This window comes from Botrytis deweyae (assembly GCF_014898535.1).
Source record: "Botrytis deweyae strain B1 chromosome Unknown BDEW_046, whole genome shotgun sequence".
Classification (NCBI taxonomy): Eukaryota; Fungi; Ascomycota; class Leotiomycetes; order Helotiales; family Sclerotiniaceae; genus Botrytis; species Botrytis deweyae.
In genome coordinates, this window is record NW_024066253.1 from 110,052 (window position 1) to 130,725 (window position 20,674).

The window sequence follows — 20,674 nt, forward strand, 5'->3', positions numbered from 1 at the left end:
ATTTCCTTGATTGTTTCTCCTACTTGTGCTTTTCTAATTCAATATTTCGCTGTCATCCCATTTCTCCCCTCCCAATTATACCCGCACCTCATCAAAGTCCACTAAATGTAAGCTTTTCATAAGCCTTATTCATGATGTCAATAACGACAACTATTTGTTTCCAATGCATCGCTAATTCACTTTCCATCAAGCTAAGTTTTACTCCTCTTGATCAACCACGCTAAAATCTCTTCCCGGGCTTCTGCAAATCCCCCCAAGCAGTACTGACTTGTTTCTTAAGCTCCTTGAAACTAACAATAAAGCAATTTTCTCCATCTCTACTGGTCAATTGAATCTTCTCATCACTCCCCGCATCTAATTTATTCAAACAATTTAAAATCCATCCCATATCCGTAACTGGTCTTCCTTCCGGATCAACCGAATGAAACACATAATCTCTGAAGAGTTTCAAAGTATACTGATTTCCGGTTTCGCTCCATTGAGGGTTATTTTCATATTCTGGTCTCTCATTAATATTGCCGAGTTTAGCCATTAAGCGAACGAGTCGACCATTCTCAAGCTCACGACAGAGGTCGGAGGTTAATTCGTCATTCGCTTGGAGGGAGCTATCGAAGGCAGTGGCCATACGGCCGGAGATTCCTCGCATGAAAGTTTGCAATTCTTTAGTCTCCGGAGAAGAAGGAGTTGTGAGAAGCCATGTTATTGTATCGACAAGTTCTGCAGAGTAAATTCGGCTAAGGCTATCAATGTTGGTTTGCAAGATTTGAGGGCTGGTTTGAGGTGTAATTGATGCATTGACTGTGGCTAAGGATAACATAAGTATGCCGAATAAATGTAAATCTTCATATTGAAGTTCCTTGATATCCCGACGTTGATCGTAATGTAAGATGTCAAAGACAGGACATGCGTTAAGACGAATTCGATTTTTGTCTGTAAGAATAACTTTACTCAAATGCATACATCGCACAGCAAAATTAGCCTGATGAACGGCCTTGATTGCAACTGTGATTTGTACAATGTATGACCAAAGAATGTCTTCAGATATCCGAGGAAGTTGATTTCTATAACGGCTTGTAGTTGTGGTGGAAAAGTGATGCTCTAAAAGCGTTTTTGAAAGTGGATGGTAATTTGTGACAATGATTAGTGAACTACCATCTTTGAATTGTCGTGTAGTAAAAGCATCAATGAATGATACTATACCCGCACTGTTGACTTCACTCCATTTCTTGATGGCTCGTATGGCTTTATCATTCGCAAGAGTATAGCCTATCATTCGTTAGTACTCGTTCATAGAAAGGGATGTATGTAGCTGTCCCACCTTCTAGTCGTCTCAAGCAGTAATATTTGCCATTCTTTTCTGAACGCGCTTTGTATACCCAACTTGTGCAACCAAAAACAGTGGTGCTCCTATTCTGAGTTGTGTCTAGAGCGACGAGAGAATAGTATGAATACGGTGACACACCAATGTTCGGAAGGGCATCTAGTTTGATTAGTAATGAAACCATCATAATATTTCTTATGCTTACTTGGCATTACTTGTTGAACGGCTTCAGACTTCCTTTGAAGGTCTTCACGAAGCCGGTCGGAGAGGAAAAGATCATGGATAGATTTTTGATAAGGCGTCAAATTATCCGCATGTGGACCAATCGCGGCGTATAGGTGGTAATTTATAGGCTGGACATTATAGCTTGGTTGTCCTTGAAAGTAAGCTCCACCTGTTCCTCCACCTGCTACACCTGCTCCTGCTAAAATGCCAAGGTCTTCAGAATAGTGGTTCTGAAATGTGGCGGGAATCGCTTGAGAGACATTTCCCATCGAGAAAGGATCATATGTAGCTTCAGGTGTGGCACCGTTGGTGGGTAGCTTGTTTTATATCAGTACTTTATTCAATAACCAATAAATACTCTCATGCCTAAGTTGGACATGGATGTAATAGTTAAGGATAGCGGAATTGGTGCGCTTACAGTCTGAGAGAGATCATAGTTCTGTGGAGTAAAGTCTCTCTGTGTTGGATTAAATTGAGGTATCTCTGGGTCGAGCGGTGCATTTGGTGTGGCAGTCCCACTCGTGAGTCCTCGAGGAGTGAATGGAGCTGCATTTGCAGCTTGCGAAGTTATTGAAGATACTCCTTTATTGGATGATGATATGGTTGCTGGTGTGAAAGAAGGCGAATCTACGTTCAGTGCTTTCTTTGGCCTATCGTCGTTAAAGTTAGCATTCGACAATGGAAGTTTTTGTCCTGGCATCTCATTCGATCCCAAATCTCCGCGATGACAAGGTATTGCAGAACGACTCTGTTCTTGCGAATTGATTGAAGAATGATTAGATTCTGTCTGACTGCTGGTTGGGGAATAGTCCGTCGAACCCGAAGTATTTCTATCTTTCCAAACTCTTTTGCGAGGACTTTTTATGGGGTTAACGCCTTGTTTTTGAAAAACTGTGTGATCCATTTGGGCTTTGACCAACCATGGCCTCTGCCATGTATTATCCATTCTTCGTGGTCAACTTAGATTTGGCAATCCATAGAGTCCGTACAGTCCAAAGATGTAGAATGTGATCTGGGAGCTGCTTTCCTGAGATTTTTATTGACTAAAACCTGCATGTCGATAAAAATTTGTTGTTCTTGACGTTACAGGAGATGGTTGTGCAATGAAGAGTAGAAAGATCGAGTTTGGTATCAAAACGATATGCAATTCGAATAGAGTCGCAATGAAGACAGAATAGGCAAGTAGCACCCCCACGACGATCCTATAACAGCAGGAGCCAACCACGAGACTGGGTAAGTTGCCAGAAATGAGTAACAATGGTCCAAATACCCCCGAAGTTAGACAGTTTTTGTATAGTGTAAAAGGAATTTGACCAGTTGCAACATCAAGTATGAATGCCGAGACAGGCTTTGCGCAATATTCGAATCGACGAAAGCGAACTTCGGGGGACTATCACAGCTCCAGATCATTTCCTTCTGTTCCTGAAAAACAGAGACTGCCACACATTGCAAAGTATATGGTGACAACGACCCGAAAATCATTCAACAGTCTGCTTATTCAAAGCAACACGTAACTTTCCCAATAAAGGATCGAAATGTTATTTTCCATAGTTGCCATTGAAATAAATCTCAGTTTTAGCTGGAATGAGGATCCGCTGGCTCTACAAGGGCCATTGCCATGGAGGTAGACTAATTCGAAGAATGAAATCCTATCCAGCGCATCGAGTCATGGGATTTGGGCACTTGGCCCTATAGTAGTGAACAGAATGCCAATTCACTCGGAATTCAACTCCATTAAATTCCAATACCGATGACGACCATTCCCAAAGTCCAAGGCGAAACTTATTTGAAAGTCCAGATATTTGGCGAGATCGAAATTGAAGAGGTTCATATCCCTTATTTGAATCCGAAGAAATTGAAAACAAACTCACTGGTCGATTATTCCTCCAAGTCCCTTGTTAGGATCATGATTAAAGGCACAACCTTGATCCTCATAACGGCAATGCCCATATATCAGAACATTTCGACATAGGGTATCCTTCGCGTTTTCTAGTACAGCTTCATCAATATCCGTTTTCATTTCCTATGCATATCAAGCCAAGAATGCGCCTAAAACATACCACGTCCTTTCGGCCTCGGAGAACTCGTCGGTCTACGAAGTTCGGGTTGATTGAATCTTGTAGCCGCCATTGTTTTATATTATATTTTAAATTCTTGCTTCAAGGTGAATAGAACTATCTGCCGGACCCCAATGACACTTTAGGAAGCCTAATGAAAAGGAATCATGTTAGCTCGGTTCAATTCAACTAATGAGGTGGTTTCAAGTATCATCTAGCGTTTCCAAAAGGAAATTGACCGCAGCGACGCGTAAAAGGGGTAAAGTGAAGGGAGTAAGTGATGGATATGCTTCTTGCTCACTTGAATCTGGCTGACATTTCCTAAAATCCAATAAGACGAAGATTGGTCCTTGTGTGAGGTTTAATGAGTAGAAATGATATTCAACATAAGAGCTATACAAAGAATCCTGCCAAGGAACAGACAGATCAAAACCAATGTGACATGTAGCACATTCAATGAAAGTTTAGACTAATAGTCGTGTTGAGGCTGAAGATATCATAATATATATGACGCGGGGTGGAGGTTTCTTTGAAGGTGGGAACATTGGCTGGCTGGTGGTGATGCACCAGAAGTTAATGCGATCCGATAAAGAGGTGGATCCAGATTTTCAGCCTTGTTGTGGCTTTAACGGGAATTTAGTTTATCCGATACCGATTTGTGGCTCAATCATTGTCATTGAACAATCATCATTAATTCTAGAACTGCTGTATCCGTACTTCTGAGCTAATATCTCCCTAGTGAATCGTGATATCACACCAAGTTCAATTTGAATATAAAGAACGATTCACTCTTATCTGGCCGCTACTACGGCTTTCATCATTTCTACTGAACATGCAAATATATTTCAAGTAACTTCTGTCTTTTGGACAACACGACAAACAAACTGACAACACAAACAATGGCTACTCCAGATACCGATATCAGCCAGCTGTCCGAAACACAGCAGGCAGCTTTACAACAATTACTTGCGGTAACTGGTCAAGAAGTAGATCAAGCAGTCCCTCTATTGCAGAGATCACAATGGAGTGTTGAGGTAAGAATTCGAGCCTTATCCTTCAATGATCCCATATCCATCTTTGTATTAATTCTTGATAGATTGCAATCGCAAAGTTCTTTGACGGCGAAGATGATTCTTTGACAGCAGCAGGGCTAGCAGCTCAAAACGTTCCACCTCCTCGAGCTTCGAGACAAGAAAACCTTCAATATAGTCTTCTCAACGAATCCTCAAATCGAACGAGAGCTCAAAATGTGGACTCGGCTCCAAGAATCGTTCCTCAGCCGGAGGATCAAGTAATTCGAAGACCAAATCTTATTTTCGCCATACTATTCGCACCATTCAGTGTGCTCTACAAAATTTTCTCGATGGGATATAGAGCCTTTGCATTTTTGTTTCCTTTCCTACCAAGGTTCAGACCTACCGGCGCATCAAACACAATGGGACGGAGGTCACTCAAACCGAGAGATGCAGCAACACGCACAAAGCGGGAGTTCGAGGAAGAATATGGGCCAAACAATATACCATTTTTCGATGGAGGTTATGCGCAAGCATTGGATCTTGCAAAAAAGGATTTAAAATTCCTTATTGTTCATTTAATGTCTCCGGAACATGATGATACATCCGATTTTGTGCACCAAACTTTGCTTTCCGAAGAAGTTATCTCATTTCTCGGGGACAAAACCAATAACATAATATTTTGGATGGGAGATGTACGCGATTCAGAAGCATATCAAATCTCTTCAGCTTTGGGATGTACCAAATTTCCATTCACAGCCTTAATTACCCATACACCCGACCAAGGAGCTACATCAATGTCGGTTATTGCTAGAATCTCTGGACAAGAAGCACCTGGCGCATTCGTAGCGAAATTACAAAGCGCAATGGGACAGCATTCCGAGAAATTGGCTGCAGTTCGTGCACAACGTTCAGCGCAAAACTTCGAACGCACATTAAGAGAAGAACAAGATTCTGCCTATGAGCAATCTTTAGCACAAGATAGAGAACGTGCTAGACAGAGAAAGGAAGCAGAAGCCGCGGCTGCAGCAGAAGAAAAGAGGAGGAAGGAAGAAGCAGAAGCTGCTGCCAAATTAGACGAAAATCGAAAACAATGGAAACAATGGCGAGTACAAACCATTCAACCAGAACCTGAGCCAGGAACGAATGTTGTTCGAGTTGCATTGAGAATGCCAGAAGGCGCTAGAATTACTCGACGTTTCGAAGCGAATTCAGGAATCGAAGAACTTTACGCATTTGTCGAATGCCATGATTTACTTGAAACTGGCAAGGAGTACAATAGGCAAAAGCCGGAAGGATATGAACACAAATATAATTTCAGATTAGTGCAAAGCATACCGAGAGAAGTGTATGAGATTGAAGGGGGAGGAACAATTGGGGAGAGAGTTGGCAAGAGTGCGAACTTGATTGTGGAATCTATTGATGATGAGGATGAGGATGATGATAATGAATAAAATAGGGTGGTAATTTAGTTGATGCTGGTATACTATGGTATATTATACCGTTGGCGTTTGGATTGACTCCGGCTAGAGTTTTATATCTATAGTAGTATTAAAGCATCACTGCGTGGGTGGCATAGACTCTTTACAAATAAATTCATCTATCATCAAGTATAATGCTCTCCGAAAATAGCATGATGTGACGCTCCCAAACATATAGATTCTGTTAACCATCATATTGCAGGCCATCAGTCAACTTCTTCTTTATCCGAAGTCCCTAAATACTTCATGTTCATTCATTATGTGTTCGTTCAACTCTCCTATTTGGAACTCGGCACCATTCCTACAGCTCTCTGATGCATTTTTTCACTGCCTAAACTTTCCCACAATATTCAATCAACGTTATGGGCTATTAAAAACCATTCCTCCCTTCTTCCGCATTTCCCACATCATAACAAGTTTGCATTACCCTTCTGATCACAATTCTTGGGAGACAAAATCGAAGTGAACTTATCAATAGAATAGGGATTGGGAACTGAGAACTCCGAGCATACTATAATATCTGTCAGCGTACTGAACGAGCTCCATACTCCCACACTATACTTTCACGTGTATAATGTTTGGAAAATTTATGTCGCGAGTATTTCAAAGCGGATATTGTTGTGCTTTTAAGTTTGAGAAATTGGTGTTAGACGAGTAGAATTTGCAGTTAGCGAATCACAAAGTGAGATCAGGAAAATAGTATCCAGGACATTTCATTGCGATATATCCATGAATTTGCTAGAGGATACCATCCAGGTAAGAATCCTGGAAGCTGCCTACATTTATACTTCTCTCTCAAGATCCTGTTGAGAATAACAAGAATTCTTTCTCGTATAATCTAATTTCAATACTTCCATCACTTTCTCTCATCTCTTCTTTCCTCTCTGTTTCTAAGTCTGCTTTCCAATCTCGAAACTTTGTTCCTCCGTGTAAACCTATGCAAAGTCACCAATTCGTCTCCCGTCTCTTCGTCTCTCCACCCTTCAAGTACCACACTCTCACATTGTCTAACGTCAAACATCAATCCAATGCAACCTCAGCAGTATAGAAGAAATCACAAAATGTCTACTATATATTATACCTAAATAGAGACTCCCGGTAGGAATTCCAATGGAGATATATTTGAAACAAAAAGAAAGACATACTTGCGAATGAGGTATGTGCTTTGTATGATTACATTTGCATAGCCAAAATATACAGCGGTCACTAAGTAGAGCCAGGCTAGAGCAAGGAGCTCATCTACTGTGATTGTTTGTCGGAAGCATGTTTGTGGTTGTGAACTTGCGAAGTGAATTTAGTGAGGATAGGAAAACAGAGACTCGGAATTGAGAGGAACATGCTTATACGTGTGATTTGGTGATGGAAGATCATCTGAGGTCTTATGTTTCTGACAAAAAAAGAGTTCTAATATACCGACCATAGAGGACAGGAAGCAACAACCGAGATTATCAATTTATGATCTTCAATTTTCATGCATAATTGGATATCCGGGTATCATTCTCAATCTACGTTTCTTACATTAAATTGACCTATATTTTTGTGCTCATAGGTATCTATAGCAACTGCCGATATGATAAAGACATATACGTTGAATATCCTCTCGCTTCTCCTTACATCAACCCCGCATTCTTCCATCTAGCGAACGAGCTAATATACACTTAACTTTCAGCTAGACAATCAAGCTTTAGACTTGACTAAATTGAAGGTGACACATGTCATCCTAACGTTAACTTTAATCATTAATTTTCTAGTATTGTTTAGAATATATACACAAGAATTAAATTATAGTATCGTTCTCATGCTACAATTCATACATGTTCTCCCAACTCCAGCACTATATAAATCTTGTGTCTTTCTCTTGATTCTCAAGCACATTATAACTTTATCATCCAAAAACATCAGACAGACCTATAAAATATCGACACTATTTCTTTTCATCATATTACTACCATCTGATGCTAGTTAATTGAAGAATTTGCAAAAAAGTGTAGAGGTTGGAAATGGGACTACATGAGGAGGAGAAGCAGGGGAAGTAGAGGGGAAGTCATGAAAGGTATATCGTAAGCAATAAACGCAATCAGGAGGAGAGATACCAAAACAGTTGACGAAGAGAAATAATCAAGAATCAAGAAGAAAAAAGATGTATCAGTCATTCACCAACAAAATCCAGATGAACAAACATATACAAGCAGACCACTTATGAACCTAGTCCAGCAATAGACAGATACATAGAGCCACTCCTATCCTTCCGCTCATCATTTTCCGCACTATCATTACGAGCCTGTTCATTTCTTTTCTTCTTTCCTCAATACAATCCCCCCTCCCATCCACTCCGTCTCGCTTCATCCCATAACCTCGCATCTCCTATTCCCCCTCCATATGCATACCCCGTTCTTACCTCTCCATATCCCGTCGCATAACCCGTTCCGTAGGCTGTGTCGTGACTATATACGGATGATTATTAGCTTTGAAAGTGATAGTATGAGTAAGTGATATTGGAAGCCGGGTTGAAGGTTTTAGTATTAGAGGGGGGGAGGGGCGGGGAAATAAGCGGAAAAAGAAGAGGAGAGAGAGAGAGAGAGAGTGAGTGAGTGAGTGAGAGAATTGGAGAGGAGAATATATCAACTCTACAAAGCAGAAAAAGAAACAAAAAGAGATTCAGTCAACTCCCAAACGAAAGAAAACACGCGAAAATGAACATCCACCTATCCATCCCTATAGCAAGTATCCTCACCTCAACTTCCCTAATCAAACCCAAAATCTCAATACTCCTCCCACAATACATCAAACCTTCCCCTCTTCTCTCCAGAGTCTCAAAATATCCACCAACAAAACGAAGCAAAATTAAAAACAAACACAAGAAATCAACTCACCCCACACAACTACCAATCGGATCCTCAATCCACCCTACCAAGCGAAAACTACTCCTCATACTAAAAGGATGAAGACAGTATTTCCTTAGAAAAGGTCTTATTTTCTTCTCGCGTTTTTCTTTCCCATTCCCATTCTCATTCTCATTTCTTGATTCATTTCCCCCTCCCCTTTCCCCTTGCCCTTCCTCTCCCTCTCCACCCTCATCCCCCACCCTCCGACCCCCCAGAAATCCCCTCGCCTTCCCAAAACTTTTCCACCTCTCCATTCGTGAATACACCATCGATATCCCCACTCCCCCACCGCTTTTCCCCACAGCATTCAAACCCAAAGCAGAAACCTCAGATCTCAAAGTCGGAGTCGATGTGGACATCTCAAGCGAAAGTTCCGGAACCGTTGGGATAGATGAACAAGACATGTACGAACCATTATCTACATCTTTACCAGGTTCCGCAGTGGCATATCCAAGCGTATTGATAGAATACATACTACTTGCAGATAAACTTATATCTCTCCCCTCCACCCCTCCTTCATTTTCACACCGAAGTACATGAGATCGATTTCGCGACTGAGAAATCCCTCCATCCACCTTCCTCACCACCGCCACCTCATCTCGACAAAGCGTCACCGTAACCGCAGGCCGAAAACTAACAGAACATGTATCCGTCTCCCCATTTCGAATCACCACATCATCTTTCTCCCATCCCGATATCTCGGGGTTTGCGAACGAAGCCTGAACGTGAGTATCAGAACGAGACTGGACCTCCGAAAACGACCTCAGAGAACTCGAACCCGACGAGGTACGACGGAATGAAGTGCGTTTGAAAGGGGATCGACGATGTCGTTGATGAGAGGGTGGCATTTTAAATTTCTCCTTTCCTTTCTCCTTTTCCTTTTCCTTTCACAAGAGATGAAATGAAGAAGTTTCAAAAATCTAAAATCCCCCGTCTTCAACTCCTTTTCCACAATAATCCCATGCGTATTCACACACACACACTCGAAATAAGATGAAAACCCGCGAGAGAAATCTCCATGAGATATATCACCCCATCATACATATCATACGTATGCTCCACTCTATCCAAAATACAAACATGGAACTGCAGATGGAAGCACCAAAAGTCTCATGTCAATTAAATTTATCTCCATCCAAACCCCACCATTCATTATGCAAATATGAATATGAATATGAATCTGCGTTCAAGACCCCGACTCAGACTAAGACTAAGACTCAGACTCAGACTCGGACCCAGACTCAGACTCAGACTCAGAATTTGATTTCACCTGAAATTAAACCCAAAGTTTCACTTATTGGTCCAACAATATAATACAATACAATACAATACAGTCTATTCGTCTATCCCCTCCCCCTCCCCCTAATCGCATTTCCCCAAAACTCAAGTGAAAATACCTAGGTACACGATACAATAGAATACAATATAGCACAGCAAACAAACCTCATCGATCCAAAAACACAAATCTAATATCACAGCAGGCAGCAGACGAGCAGCCCGCAAAAGAAAGAACGAAAAGCGAAAGGATAACAATTGCACTCAGAATAAAATAGCAGAAATACCCAAAGATACCTATAAAAAGAGATAATAGAAATAAAACAAACAAAACAAGAAAACGAAACAATATTCTTACCAAAATCTATCCCCCTCTGCGCTCTGCACACTGTACCTAGAAAAAAAAGAAGAAAAAAAAAAGAAGAAAAAAGAAGAAGAAAAAAACTATGACAACTAGACTAAAAACAATGACCCAACAACAAAACACAAAATACAAGACTTCATTCAATCCTTCAATTCCCTACATCTTCGATTCCCCTCCCCCTCGCCTCTCCCTCTTCGCCTCTCGCTCTCTCTCTCTCTCTCTGTCGCCCCAAAAATCCATTTCCTGCCGCACTATCTGACTGCGTATAAAGCAAAGTTCATAAACCCCTGCATTTCTAATCTCCTATTTTTTTTAATTTCCTATTTCTTTTTTATGCTTCCCTAATTATTCACCTCCCCCCCCTCATTATCTCTCCCTCATCTCCCCCAAACAAAAATCTTCCAAAACATAAATCACATACTCACACTCACACTTACACTCATACTCACACTTACACTCATACTCACACTTACACTTACACTCACACTCACACATACACCTACACACACATACACCTACACCACCAATCCCACAATCCCACAATCCACAACCTCACTCCCAGTATTCAAATCCACTCCCACCTCCCACTCCCACTTCCACCTCCCACTTCCCAACAATCCCAAGCCACTGTGCAATCAATCCCCTATAAAATTCCGTCTTGGCTGGGGAAGAAAGAAAACCAGGTATCACACCACACCACATCACATCACACCACATCACATCACACCACATCCCCGACCCGAAATGTTTCCTTTGTTCTGCGGGGATGTAACATCTTGAAAGCTGTGTGAGTATCACAAGTACAACTTTGTAGCACCCGCACCCGCACCCGCACCCGCATACACACAGGTACAAACACAAACACAAGCACATACAATTCAATTCAAAACCAAAAGTCATAAGTTCAAGATAAAAGCACATATTTCTATTTACCCCCTCCCCCTTCACTGCTAACTATCACCACCGACTATCACTCATCCCCCATCTTCCATCAACAATCATCATAATTCATAAAATCACCTCTCATTCCCCATCTCGATACATACACACCTGCATCAACAAAGCAAGAGACGGGTATAATGCTCGCATATTTGCAAATAATGCAATGCAATGAAACATTGCGAAATGTGTAATGCAAATCAAGCAAAAGCCACAGTAAATACAAATGCAAATGCTCAAAAATACGATAGAAATGTATACAAAGTTTTGGTATCCATTAGACATGTTAGAAGACTATCCCCCCATTACATCATCATTATTAGCTCCTCCATATATTTGTCATTTTGTCCATTATTAGTAGACATTCATCATATCTATCCACTCGATCCTCCACCGTCATACACCCTTAACTTGTTCTCTCCTTGTCATAAAGATTCCCCTAACTGAACCGATTAAAAATCAAAAGAGAATATTTAAGCCGTTTGTTCGTTCTCGGCTTCGGACTTAGCCTCAGGAGTAGCATTTCCTGATGCGGCCGCGGCAGCAGCGGCAGCAGCAGCCGCCTTTCTCTTCTTCTTCTTAAGGGTAGACTTTGATGGGGATGTCGAAGATGATGGGGATCCTGGAGATGTTGGGGAAGTTGGGGTAGTTGGTGATGTTGGTGTAGCTGGTGACTTCAACTCAATAGTCTTAACATTGTCCTTGATTTGACCAAGTCCCTTCTCATTCAAGAAAACACCCTCTTGAGCAATCAACTCAACCTTGGTCAAAACTTCCTTAGTATCGAATTTCTCAGTTGTAGTCTTAATTTCAGTCAAGACACCATCTTGAGCAGAGATGCTTGTGATAATTTCTTTGACGGATGATTCAAGACCAGTGATGTCAGTTTCCTTGAAGGATGGAGCTGGGGTAGATTTAATTTCATCAACGGTAGTCTTAACGGAAGCGATGGAAGACTCAATGTTAGAAAGATCAATCTTTTCTGGTGCAGGTGATGCCTTGACTTCTTCAATAGCTGCCTTGATTTCGGAGATAGATGATTCAATTGAGCTTAGATCAATCTTCTCTGGTGCAGGTGATGCCTTGACTTCTTCAATAGCTGCCTTGATTTCGGAGATAGATGATTCAATTGAGCTTAGATCAATCTTCTCTGGTGCAGGTGATGCCTTGACTTCTTCAATAGCTGCCTTGATTTCGGAGATAGATGATTCAATGTTAGAAAGGTCAGTAGGTTCATGAGTTGGGGCTGGGGTAGCCTTAATCTCATCCACTGTAGCCTTAACAGCTGCAATAGAAGACTCAATGTTGGAAAGATCAACTGCCTTTTGTTCTTGAGCTGGAGTAGCCTTGATTTCATCAACGGTACTCTTAACTGAAGCAATAGATGCCTCAATTACGCTCAAGTCAATCTTTTCGTGAGCTGGAGCTTCCTTGGCCTTGATTTCTTCAACGATGGACTTGACGGACTCGATGGAAGATTCAATCTTGCTCAAATCAACTGATTCTGGAATTGGTGATTCTTTAGCCTTGATCTCATCAACTGTGCTCTTGACAGAGGCAATCGATGCCTCAATAGCACTCAAATCGATCTTTTCGGCAGCTGGGGTCTCCTTTGTCTTGATCTCCTCGACAGATGCCTTGATAGACTCGATCGATGACTCGATTTGACTCAAATCAACCTTTTCAACAGCTGGGGTCTCCTTGTTCTTAATATCCTCGATAGATGCCTTGACGGATTCGATCGATGACTCGATTTGACTTAAATCAACCTTTTCGGCAGCTGGGGTCTCCTTAGCCTTGATTTCCTCAACAATTGCCTTGACAGACTCGATGGATGATTCGACGTTGCTTAAATCAACCTTCTCGGCGGCTGGATATTCCTTGGTCTTAATTTCCTCAATAGATACCTTGATGGATTCAATTGAAGATTCGATGTTGCTTAAATCAACCTTTTCGACAGCTGGGAATTCCTTGGTCTTAATTTCCTCAACAGATACCTTGATGGATTCAATTGAAGATTCGACGTTGCTTAAATCGACCTTCTCGGCAGATGGGGTTTCCTTGGCCTTAATTTCCTCAACAATAGTCTTAATCTCGTTAACGGAGCTCTCAATGGTAGAGAGATCAGTCTTTTCCGGTGCTGGAACTGATTTGATTTCGTTGAGAGTACCGGAATGAGATTCGAGAGCTGCCTTGATTTCAGCGACGGAGGATTCGAGAGAAGAAAGGTCGACTGGTCCAGAAGCGGAAGACTTGATCTCGTCAAGAGTGCTCTTGTGGGATTCGAGGGTAGATGTGATTGGAGAGAAATCAACTTCCTTAGGAGCGGCACCAGTAGAAGTCTTGATATCCTGGAGAGTAGCGATGATTTCCTTGACAGAAGATTCTAAGCCGGAAATATCAGTTGGCTCAGGGATAGCAGCTGGTGTAGAAGTAGATTCCTTGATAGATGCAACGTTAGAAGCAACTTCCTTGAGTTGAGCATCAATTGGAGAGAGGTCGATGGTTTCGTGAGCTGGAGCTGGGGTAGATTTAATTTCATTGACGGTAGCAGAGATTTCCTTAACGGAAGCTTCCAGTCCAGAAATATCAGTCTTCTCAACAGCGGCAGCTGGAGCGGAAACAGTTTCCTTAACCTCACCCAATGTAGAGAGAATTTCCTTGACAGATGATTCAAGACCAGAGATATCGACAGTAGATGGTGCAGGTGCGGACTTGATTTCCTCAATGGAAGCAGTAATATCCTTGATGGAGTTCTCGAGACCAGAAATATCAGTTGGGGCAGAAGCAGGAGTAGATTTAATCTCTCCAAGAGTTGAAGCATGTCCTTCAGCGGCAGACTTGATTTCGTTCAAAACAGCAGCATGGGAAGCATGAGATTCGTTGGAAGAGTTGACAGCAGAGAGGATATCCTTGGAGGTGGCACTTGAGTCAGATTCCTTGATGGCGGCAACATCACTCTTGATAATAGCAAGGTCGGATGTGATGGCATTGAATGCGTCCTCATTTGTAGCACTCTTGAGAGCAGCAACCTCTGAAGCAATTCCATCCAACTTTGTAGTGTGTAATTCCAAAACCGATGTGTCTTGAGGAGAAGAAGACTTCTCACTCAATCCCTCCAATAAAGATGTCATCTTAGCAAGAGCTTCTTCGACGGCAGCTAATTTGCTTGCAGTCTCTGCATTGCTAGCATCGATTTGTTGAGAAAGCTTGGTAGCTGTAGCAGCGAGTTTGGTATCGACAGCATCAACATTGAGGGAAACATTTTGAATGGCGGTAGGGATAGAACTGATGGATGATTCGAAGGCTGGTTTGATCTGCGAGACCAACGAGGTAGCGATAGCATTTGAAAATACATCCGAGTTCAAGGCCTTCTTGACAGCCTCCTCGATGGCAGCCTCGACGATTTCCTTATCCCTAGCATCACGCTCGGCAGAAGTAGTTGAATCCTCTCCACCTGATGTAGTAGTAGTTGTGCGAGAAAGAGGAGCTCCAATAGCCCTTGGAGGGGAAGCGGTACGACCTAACAAACGACCGAACATGGTTGGATTGAAGATTGCGTATGGTAGGTGAGAGATGTATCGAAAAAGAGACATCCGGGAGAACCTGGATGTTTACTTTCTCTTCTACTCACTTTTTTTCCTTCCTTCTTGTGAGATGGTAGCACAAGGGGGGTGGAAAAAGAGGAGATGGAGTGAGGTTGACTTGCAGGTTGGGAGAAAAAAGTCGGAGAGACTTGTGATGTGGTAAGGCAATGAGTGTGAGCTCTTTTCTTTTTCCCAATACGGTAGATGGGACCAACAATGAGCAAGGAAAAAGGACAAGGTTGGGAGGAAATGGGTGGGTTTGTATGGGTAGAATTGAGGGGTTGGTCGGACGGCAAGGTGAATGGATGAATCGAATCAAAGATTTGGAGGTAAAAGGAAAAATTTGATTTATTGAATCCATGAAAAGATTAACCTCCACTCACCAATTGTCTTGATAGGTTGGATGGGAATATCTTCTATCCACTTTATGCAATTTTCACCATCCAGCCAATGATTTTCGATGTGTGTGAAGAATTACGGTCATGATTGAATTAAATATAAATATAATTATAATTATAATTACCGTATTGGGATATTATATGTGTCCATTGTAAATGAATGCATGATTGTTGGTTGTAGTGGGCGAGGAGTTGACCATACCATTGTTGGACTCTCCCTCTTGGAAAAAAAAGTCTTCAGTCAAAAAAATGAGGTTATCGATGAACATGAGGGGGTCCAATATTGACTAAGCTTTTTATGGATTAGTCACACCCGGACCACTCAAAATTGGGTACAATTGGTCCATTGGTGGATGCATTGGTGGATGCATTGGTGGATGCATTAGTGGATACATTAGTGGATTACAAGTTTACAAACCTTCTCGAGACTTCTGTTAGTCATTGTCTATCGAGATTCGAGCTAGAGAGGATTTGTACAGAATTCGTTGTCACCGCATCTTCATCCAAAAAAAGATTGCTAACGAAAATAAAGGTGTGAATGAGGTCTTTTTGCATTAATGATTCAAAAAGAATGGAAAATTTTGCTTATTTCGCATTCATCCTAAATCCTCAGAGTATCATCAGAAGGCTATCGAAGGGTCATAGATGTAACATTTCAAAGAATAAAGTTCTCGGGATTGAAATTTCTCCAATGAATATCATGCCCGCTTCCTGTACGGGGAGAGAATGGAATGATAAAATAGGATGTTGACGTGCTGGCGCCGCATGTCTGCCCTATGTGTTGTGTATGTGCACTGTGTCTCGTGAACGGACGAGAAAGGAAAGGAAGATGGTCCCCACTAACGAGTGAATTCTCCTATCATCGGTGAACAGTTGTCTAGACAACTCATGAGCATTACTGGATCCCTTGTGAGTGGTTATGTTTAGCTTGATGGAATCTCTAGAAGCTTCAAAAGTAAAGAAAGAAGCTTGTGAAGTTGTGAATGATGCTAGTGACTAGTCATGGAATTGATGGGTCGGGCGAGATGTGGTCATTGGAAGTTTCATTCTTCTGGAAGTTTGAAAAGAAGCTTACGATGTGGTAGAAAATGATATTTGAAGGCAGGTACTGTACAATTCAGTGGAACACCGAGCATGGGAATTGTCCATAGATTTTTCAGTCGGAGCCCGGAACGTTGATTCGACCAATTTTGGGTCCGACTCTCGAGCTCCGGAGTCCGTATGTAGGTATACAGAGTACGTCTCCACGATGATCCATCTGCAAGCCTACAATATTTGTACGGTTCAAGGTTCATTCCATGCCAACGATGGTGATGATCTTTCGTCAAACGGGAAGTTTTGCGGCTGAGCTATAGTTCTAGGTCAGGATCATCGTGACAGCCTTTCACCTGCACAGTTGCTCAGACAATTGAATGGAATCCTGTTCTGTCTTCCGTATGTAACGGCGAAGACGTATCGGCTAACTTGTACAATGGTACACGGTTAAACCTCAGGAGGTGATAAATATATCTTGTGATTTGAAATCAGTGAAGCTTTTTGGGTGACGATGCCCGATACATGCTCGAGCGAGTCCATCAATGTCTTGCTCACTGTTCTGGTGACATCAAGCCGCCTATTGTGAGTCTCATACGTGTACTCCGGGTTGAGCATCTTGTCTATGTGTCAATGATGTTGAAGACACCAGGAGCTTTGAAGCAGGATGGTTATGTTTGTTCGTCAAACCATCAGTGGGTATACGGACTGATGGGACACTCCAAAAAAGAACTTTGGGATATCTCTTGATATATCAACTTGTATGTATATTTTAGGAATTTTTACAATTATTTATATGAAATGAGACATCTAAATCATAACTCTTGATATCAAACAGTCAAGGAATGAATTTGTTATAAATTTCGATAGTTGGGAAGTGTCCCGTCAATCCATACACCCGCTGGTGAACTCACCATCAATGCCTCGCAACAATCATTCCTTCCAGTCCTCATTTCTATCGTTCATTTCTCTGGTTTGACCAAGGAGCCAAGATATGGAAGTAACCTCTATCCGTGTTAGGAGCAAGCGCACATCCTACCGCTGTACGATATCTGCCAATGATACAGGCGGTATAGTTGAAGATTCTGAGGGTATAGGTCTGGTATTGGAGTGCTGGAATCTAAAGATTGACGGTAATGATTGATGCTGCGACGTCGAGATGGTGGTGTTTCCAAAAGTGCTGGATTAGGGTGACCGCGGTGTGCCCTATGTGCATTTAAATAGGATGTGAATACATTCGCATGGACCGACGATTTCTCATCCACAAACATACAATTTCATATCAACCCAAAAGAAATTGATCATTCTCGAGACCGATTAAATATCGCTCTTCAATACTCGAATTCATTTGAAATACTCTCGCATTTACTTACTGTCACCCTCTCACCAGCTACATGCCAACCCAATCTGACAACATGCATCTTCTTAGTCACCAATCCAAACTTCGAAGTCTCGATCATAGGACCTTGGTGATGGGTAAATTCAGCCTTATCGCCGTCATATAATTCAGTCTTTACAATTAAGATCCTCTTTTGGAAGTCAAGAGGCTCAAAACATTTCGCAAACTCCCAACCATAGGTTGAGGCGCTGGCCGAAGAAATCCTAGTTACAAAGTTGTACCTACTTATTTTCATGTTCTTATTCTAAGCTTCCATTTACATCTGGTATGGGCAGGCAGCTGCCTGGGCGATGGTACACAAGGAGGGCTGTGGTGGCATCCCTCAGCCACAGTACGATGTAGTTCAACCTTAACTTCCCACTCTCTCTCAATTCATACTCTATCTGAATCTCCTCATCCTATTTCAAATCTTGTGTCTCACGTCTTATTTTTGTTAATTTTTGATCACAATATGGAAGGGTTGGCGGCTGCAGGTGGAGTTATCGCCGTGGTTTCATTGGCAGGTCAAGTCACGCAAGGCTGCAACTATTTGCACACCGTTTTTGAGGACGCAAGAGATGCTCCCATAGAACTCCGGTTGCTCAATAACGAGCTTTCTATCATAAAGAGCATTTCCACGAGCTTTGCAGCCTCAATATCTGATCACCCTGAACATCTTGCTGCTTTGGATTTTTGTAACGAGTCAATTCATAAACTACGAGATGTGGTCGATAAATACGGTAGCTTAACAGGCGTTGGAAGATATAGGAAATGGGGACCAAGGCTCGCATTGGCTCTCAACGCCAGTAAGATCTTAAAGCATTTGAATCGTCTAAGAGAAGCCAAGGGGCATCTTGAGCATTTGCAAAATGTGTGAGTACAATGCGTCTCATTCCGTTGGTCCCTGTTCTGACATTTTGCCAGTTTCAAACACGGTGAAACAATGCTCAAGATAGAAACGCTACGGAACTCGATCAAACAACTCAATGTATCCAATTCGCAGATTTCCGAGATTGTCACTTGTTCACACGCGAAGGTGGATGATATTGCTAGTACAGCCAAGGAGACGAAATTCATATTACAAAACATGGCAGACAAATTCGCAAAGCAAACAGAACAGAACCTAGAAAGCAACCATCTAATTGAGAAACGTTTCGTGGATGCTGTGGAATCAATACTGGAAAATTCTTTGAAGAACCATATCCGAGAAGGAATAGAGCTGCAGTCGTCATCTTCTATCCAGTCGCCTCGTCTTGAAGCATGCCATCATATACCGCCGAGCAACGTGAGACTCTGGAACAAATCTCTGGAAACCCCTTCTATAGCTGGCCAAAAGTCTGAGCTTGAGTGTATCTTGGCAGATTATTCAGGAGGAATTCAATCTGTGGAATGTTTAGACCTCGAACGCACATTAAAGTATAGCACCCGGATTGGCCAAGTCTTGATAAGGACCGTATCAAAGACATATATGGCGCTCGATGAGATTGAAACAGAGGACTTACAATTCAATCCATCACCAATGCTGAATGCCCAACAGTTATCTTCTGTCAATGAGTTCCCTATCACGATTACAAGAACGGAAACTCTATTACTTCCAGAATCTTGGGAACAAGCTCGAGGTGCGATGATTAAGTTGTATGAGATGGCCAGTCCTTCCATGATCAATTCAAGTTTGACATTGCAATTGAGAACGTTCTCGGGTTTCGGATCGCAACTATCAAAAGACGTAGCGGCTGGGAATATTCTTGATAACAAATTTACTGTCTCACAGTCCACTGGTGTTAAAGTGGTCGCATCTCCGTGCCTGCTTTACACTGCGTTTAAAACTATTTTTGTTGCTCGAAAAGTGGGTCATGGAAAGGCCAGACCTAGAAAATCCCGAAAACCAAAACATTCAACTTCTCTTCTTCGTCAATCTCCAGACAACGAAGTGAACGATGTGGTAGAGCTTATTACGCTTTGGATCGAGAGTGGATTGAGTCTGGAATCCCAGGAATTATTCCTAAATACGCCAGATAGAACAGGAAACACACATGAGTCTATATTTCGACAGGGCGTCCAAAAACTATCGATATTTCAAACGCTGCGACATGTATACGTACATGAATTGGTGACAGAGATGCATACTGCATATGATTCAGGTGGTTGTCAAGCATGGCATTCTTTACATCGTATTCATGCAAAGTACTGGGCTCGATTCCAAGCGATAGCATCGCCAGCACCTTTCGATATTTTTGGACTCGACTTCATTTTTAGTTCAGTTGACTTAGAAGTATACGACTTAGAAGTATACTTCGAGTCAGGAAGACATCCATTCGAGAAGATTTTAGTCTGTTTGCTCGCCCTTTGCAGGATAGCATCGAAGCTTAGTCAACTCATAATCGTCTTTCAATCCAGCAAATTTCAGAATCTCAAAACTCTCCAGCTTGGGAAACTTTATCTCATCCTCAGACCCATCGGTGATTACATGATTTAGGCCTTGATTTCGAGGAGATAAACCTTGCCTCTCGATCCCTGATTGGTTCGAAAAAAAATTTGATCATTAGTAAGCAACCAACAACACCACCACCCCACCACCAAAAAGATCGATATATATACCTAGTAATTCAGAACTCAATTAAGATCTATTTAAAAACGATTTATCGACGAAGAGGGTTTGAATGTGAGATAAGGGAAACTCTTGAATCATGCCGGGCGCACTCGTGATTTTTGATGTAGT

The 20,674-nt window shown here is 42.0% G+C and overlaps 5 protein-coding genes across 5 annotated transcripts; 2 read left to right on the plus strand and 3 right to left on the minus strand.

Annotated features, from left to right (window-relative positions):
- Positions 1–220: 220 nt before the first annotated feature.
- On the minus strand, positions 221–3,676 carry EAE98_011273 (uncharacterized protein; the record flags this gene model as incomplete). The annotated part of the gene is made up of 6 exons (XM_038958895.1): positions 221–1,266; positions 1,319–1,480; positions 1,527–1,863; positions 1,965–2,196; positions 3,418–3,535; positions 3,607–3,676. 6 exons carry the CDS (start codon positions 3,674–3,676, stop codon positions 221–223), a joined length of 1,965 nt encoding a protein of 654 aa, XP_038804735.1.
- Positions 3,677–4,330: 654 nt separating this feature from the next.
- EAE98_011274 (uncharacterized protein) lies at positions 4,331–6,227 on the plus strand. Its single transcript, XM_038958896.1, has 2 exons — positions 4,331–4,637; positions 4,700–6,227. Exons 1-2 carry the CDS (start codon positions 4,503–4,505, stop codon positions 6,068–6,070), a joined length of 1,506 nt encoding a protein of 501 aa, XP_038804736.1. The 5' UTR covers positions 4,331–4,502; the 3' UTR covers positions 6,071–6,227.
- A 1,859-nt stretch (positions 6,228–8,086) lies between these two features.
- EAE98_011275 (uncharacterized protein) lies at positions 8,087–9,830 on the minus strand (the record flags this gene model as incomplete). The annotated part of the gene is made up of 2 exons (XM_038958897.1): positions 8,087–8,541; positions 8,971–9,830. The coding sequence occupies 2 exons, from the start codon at positions 9,828–9,830 to the stop codon at positions 8,403–8,405; spliced, it is 999 nt and encodes a 332-aa protein (XP_038804737.1). The 3' UTR covers positions 8,087–8,402.
- A 2,203-nt stretch (positions 9,831–12,033) lies between these two features.
- On the minus strand, positions 12,034–15,102 carry EAE98_011276 (uncharacterized protein; the record flags this gene model as incomplete). Its single annotated transcript, XM_038958898.1, has 1 exon — positions 12,034–15,102. One exon carries the CDS (start codon positions 15,100–15,102, stop codon positions 12,034–12,036), a length of 3,069 nt encoding a protein of 1,022 aa, XP_038804738.1.
- Positions 15,103–18,427: 3,325 nt separating this feature from the next.
- On the plus strand, positions 18,428–20,431 carry EAE98_011277 (uncharacterized protein; the record flags this gene model as incomplete). Its single annotated transcript, XM_038958899.1, has 2 exons — positions 18,428–18,828; positions 18,880–20,431. The coding sequence occupies 2 exons, from the start codon at positions 18,428–18,430 to the stop codon at positions 20,429–20,431; spliced, it is 1,953 nt and encodes a 650-aa protein (XP_038804739.1).
- Between the last annotated feature and the right edge of the window lie 243 nt (positions 20,432–20,674).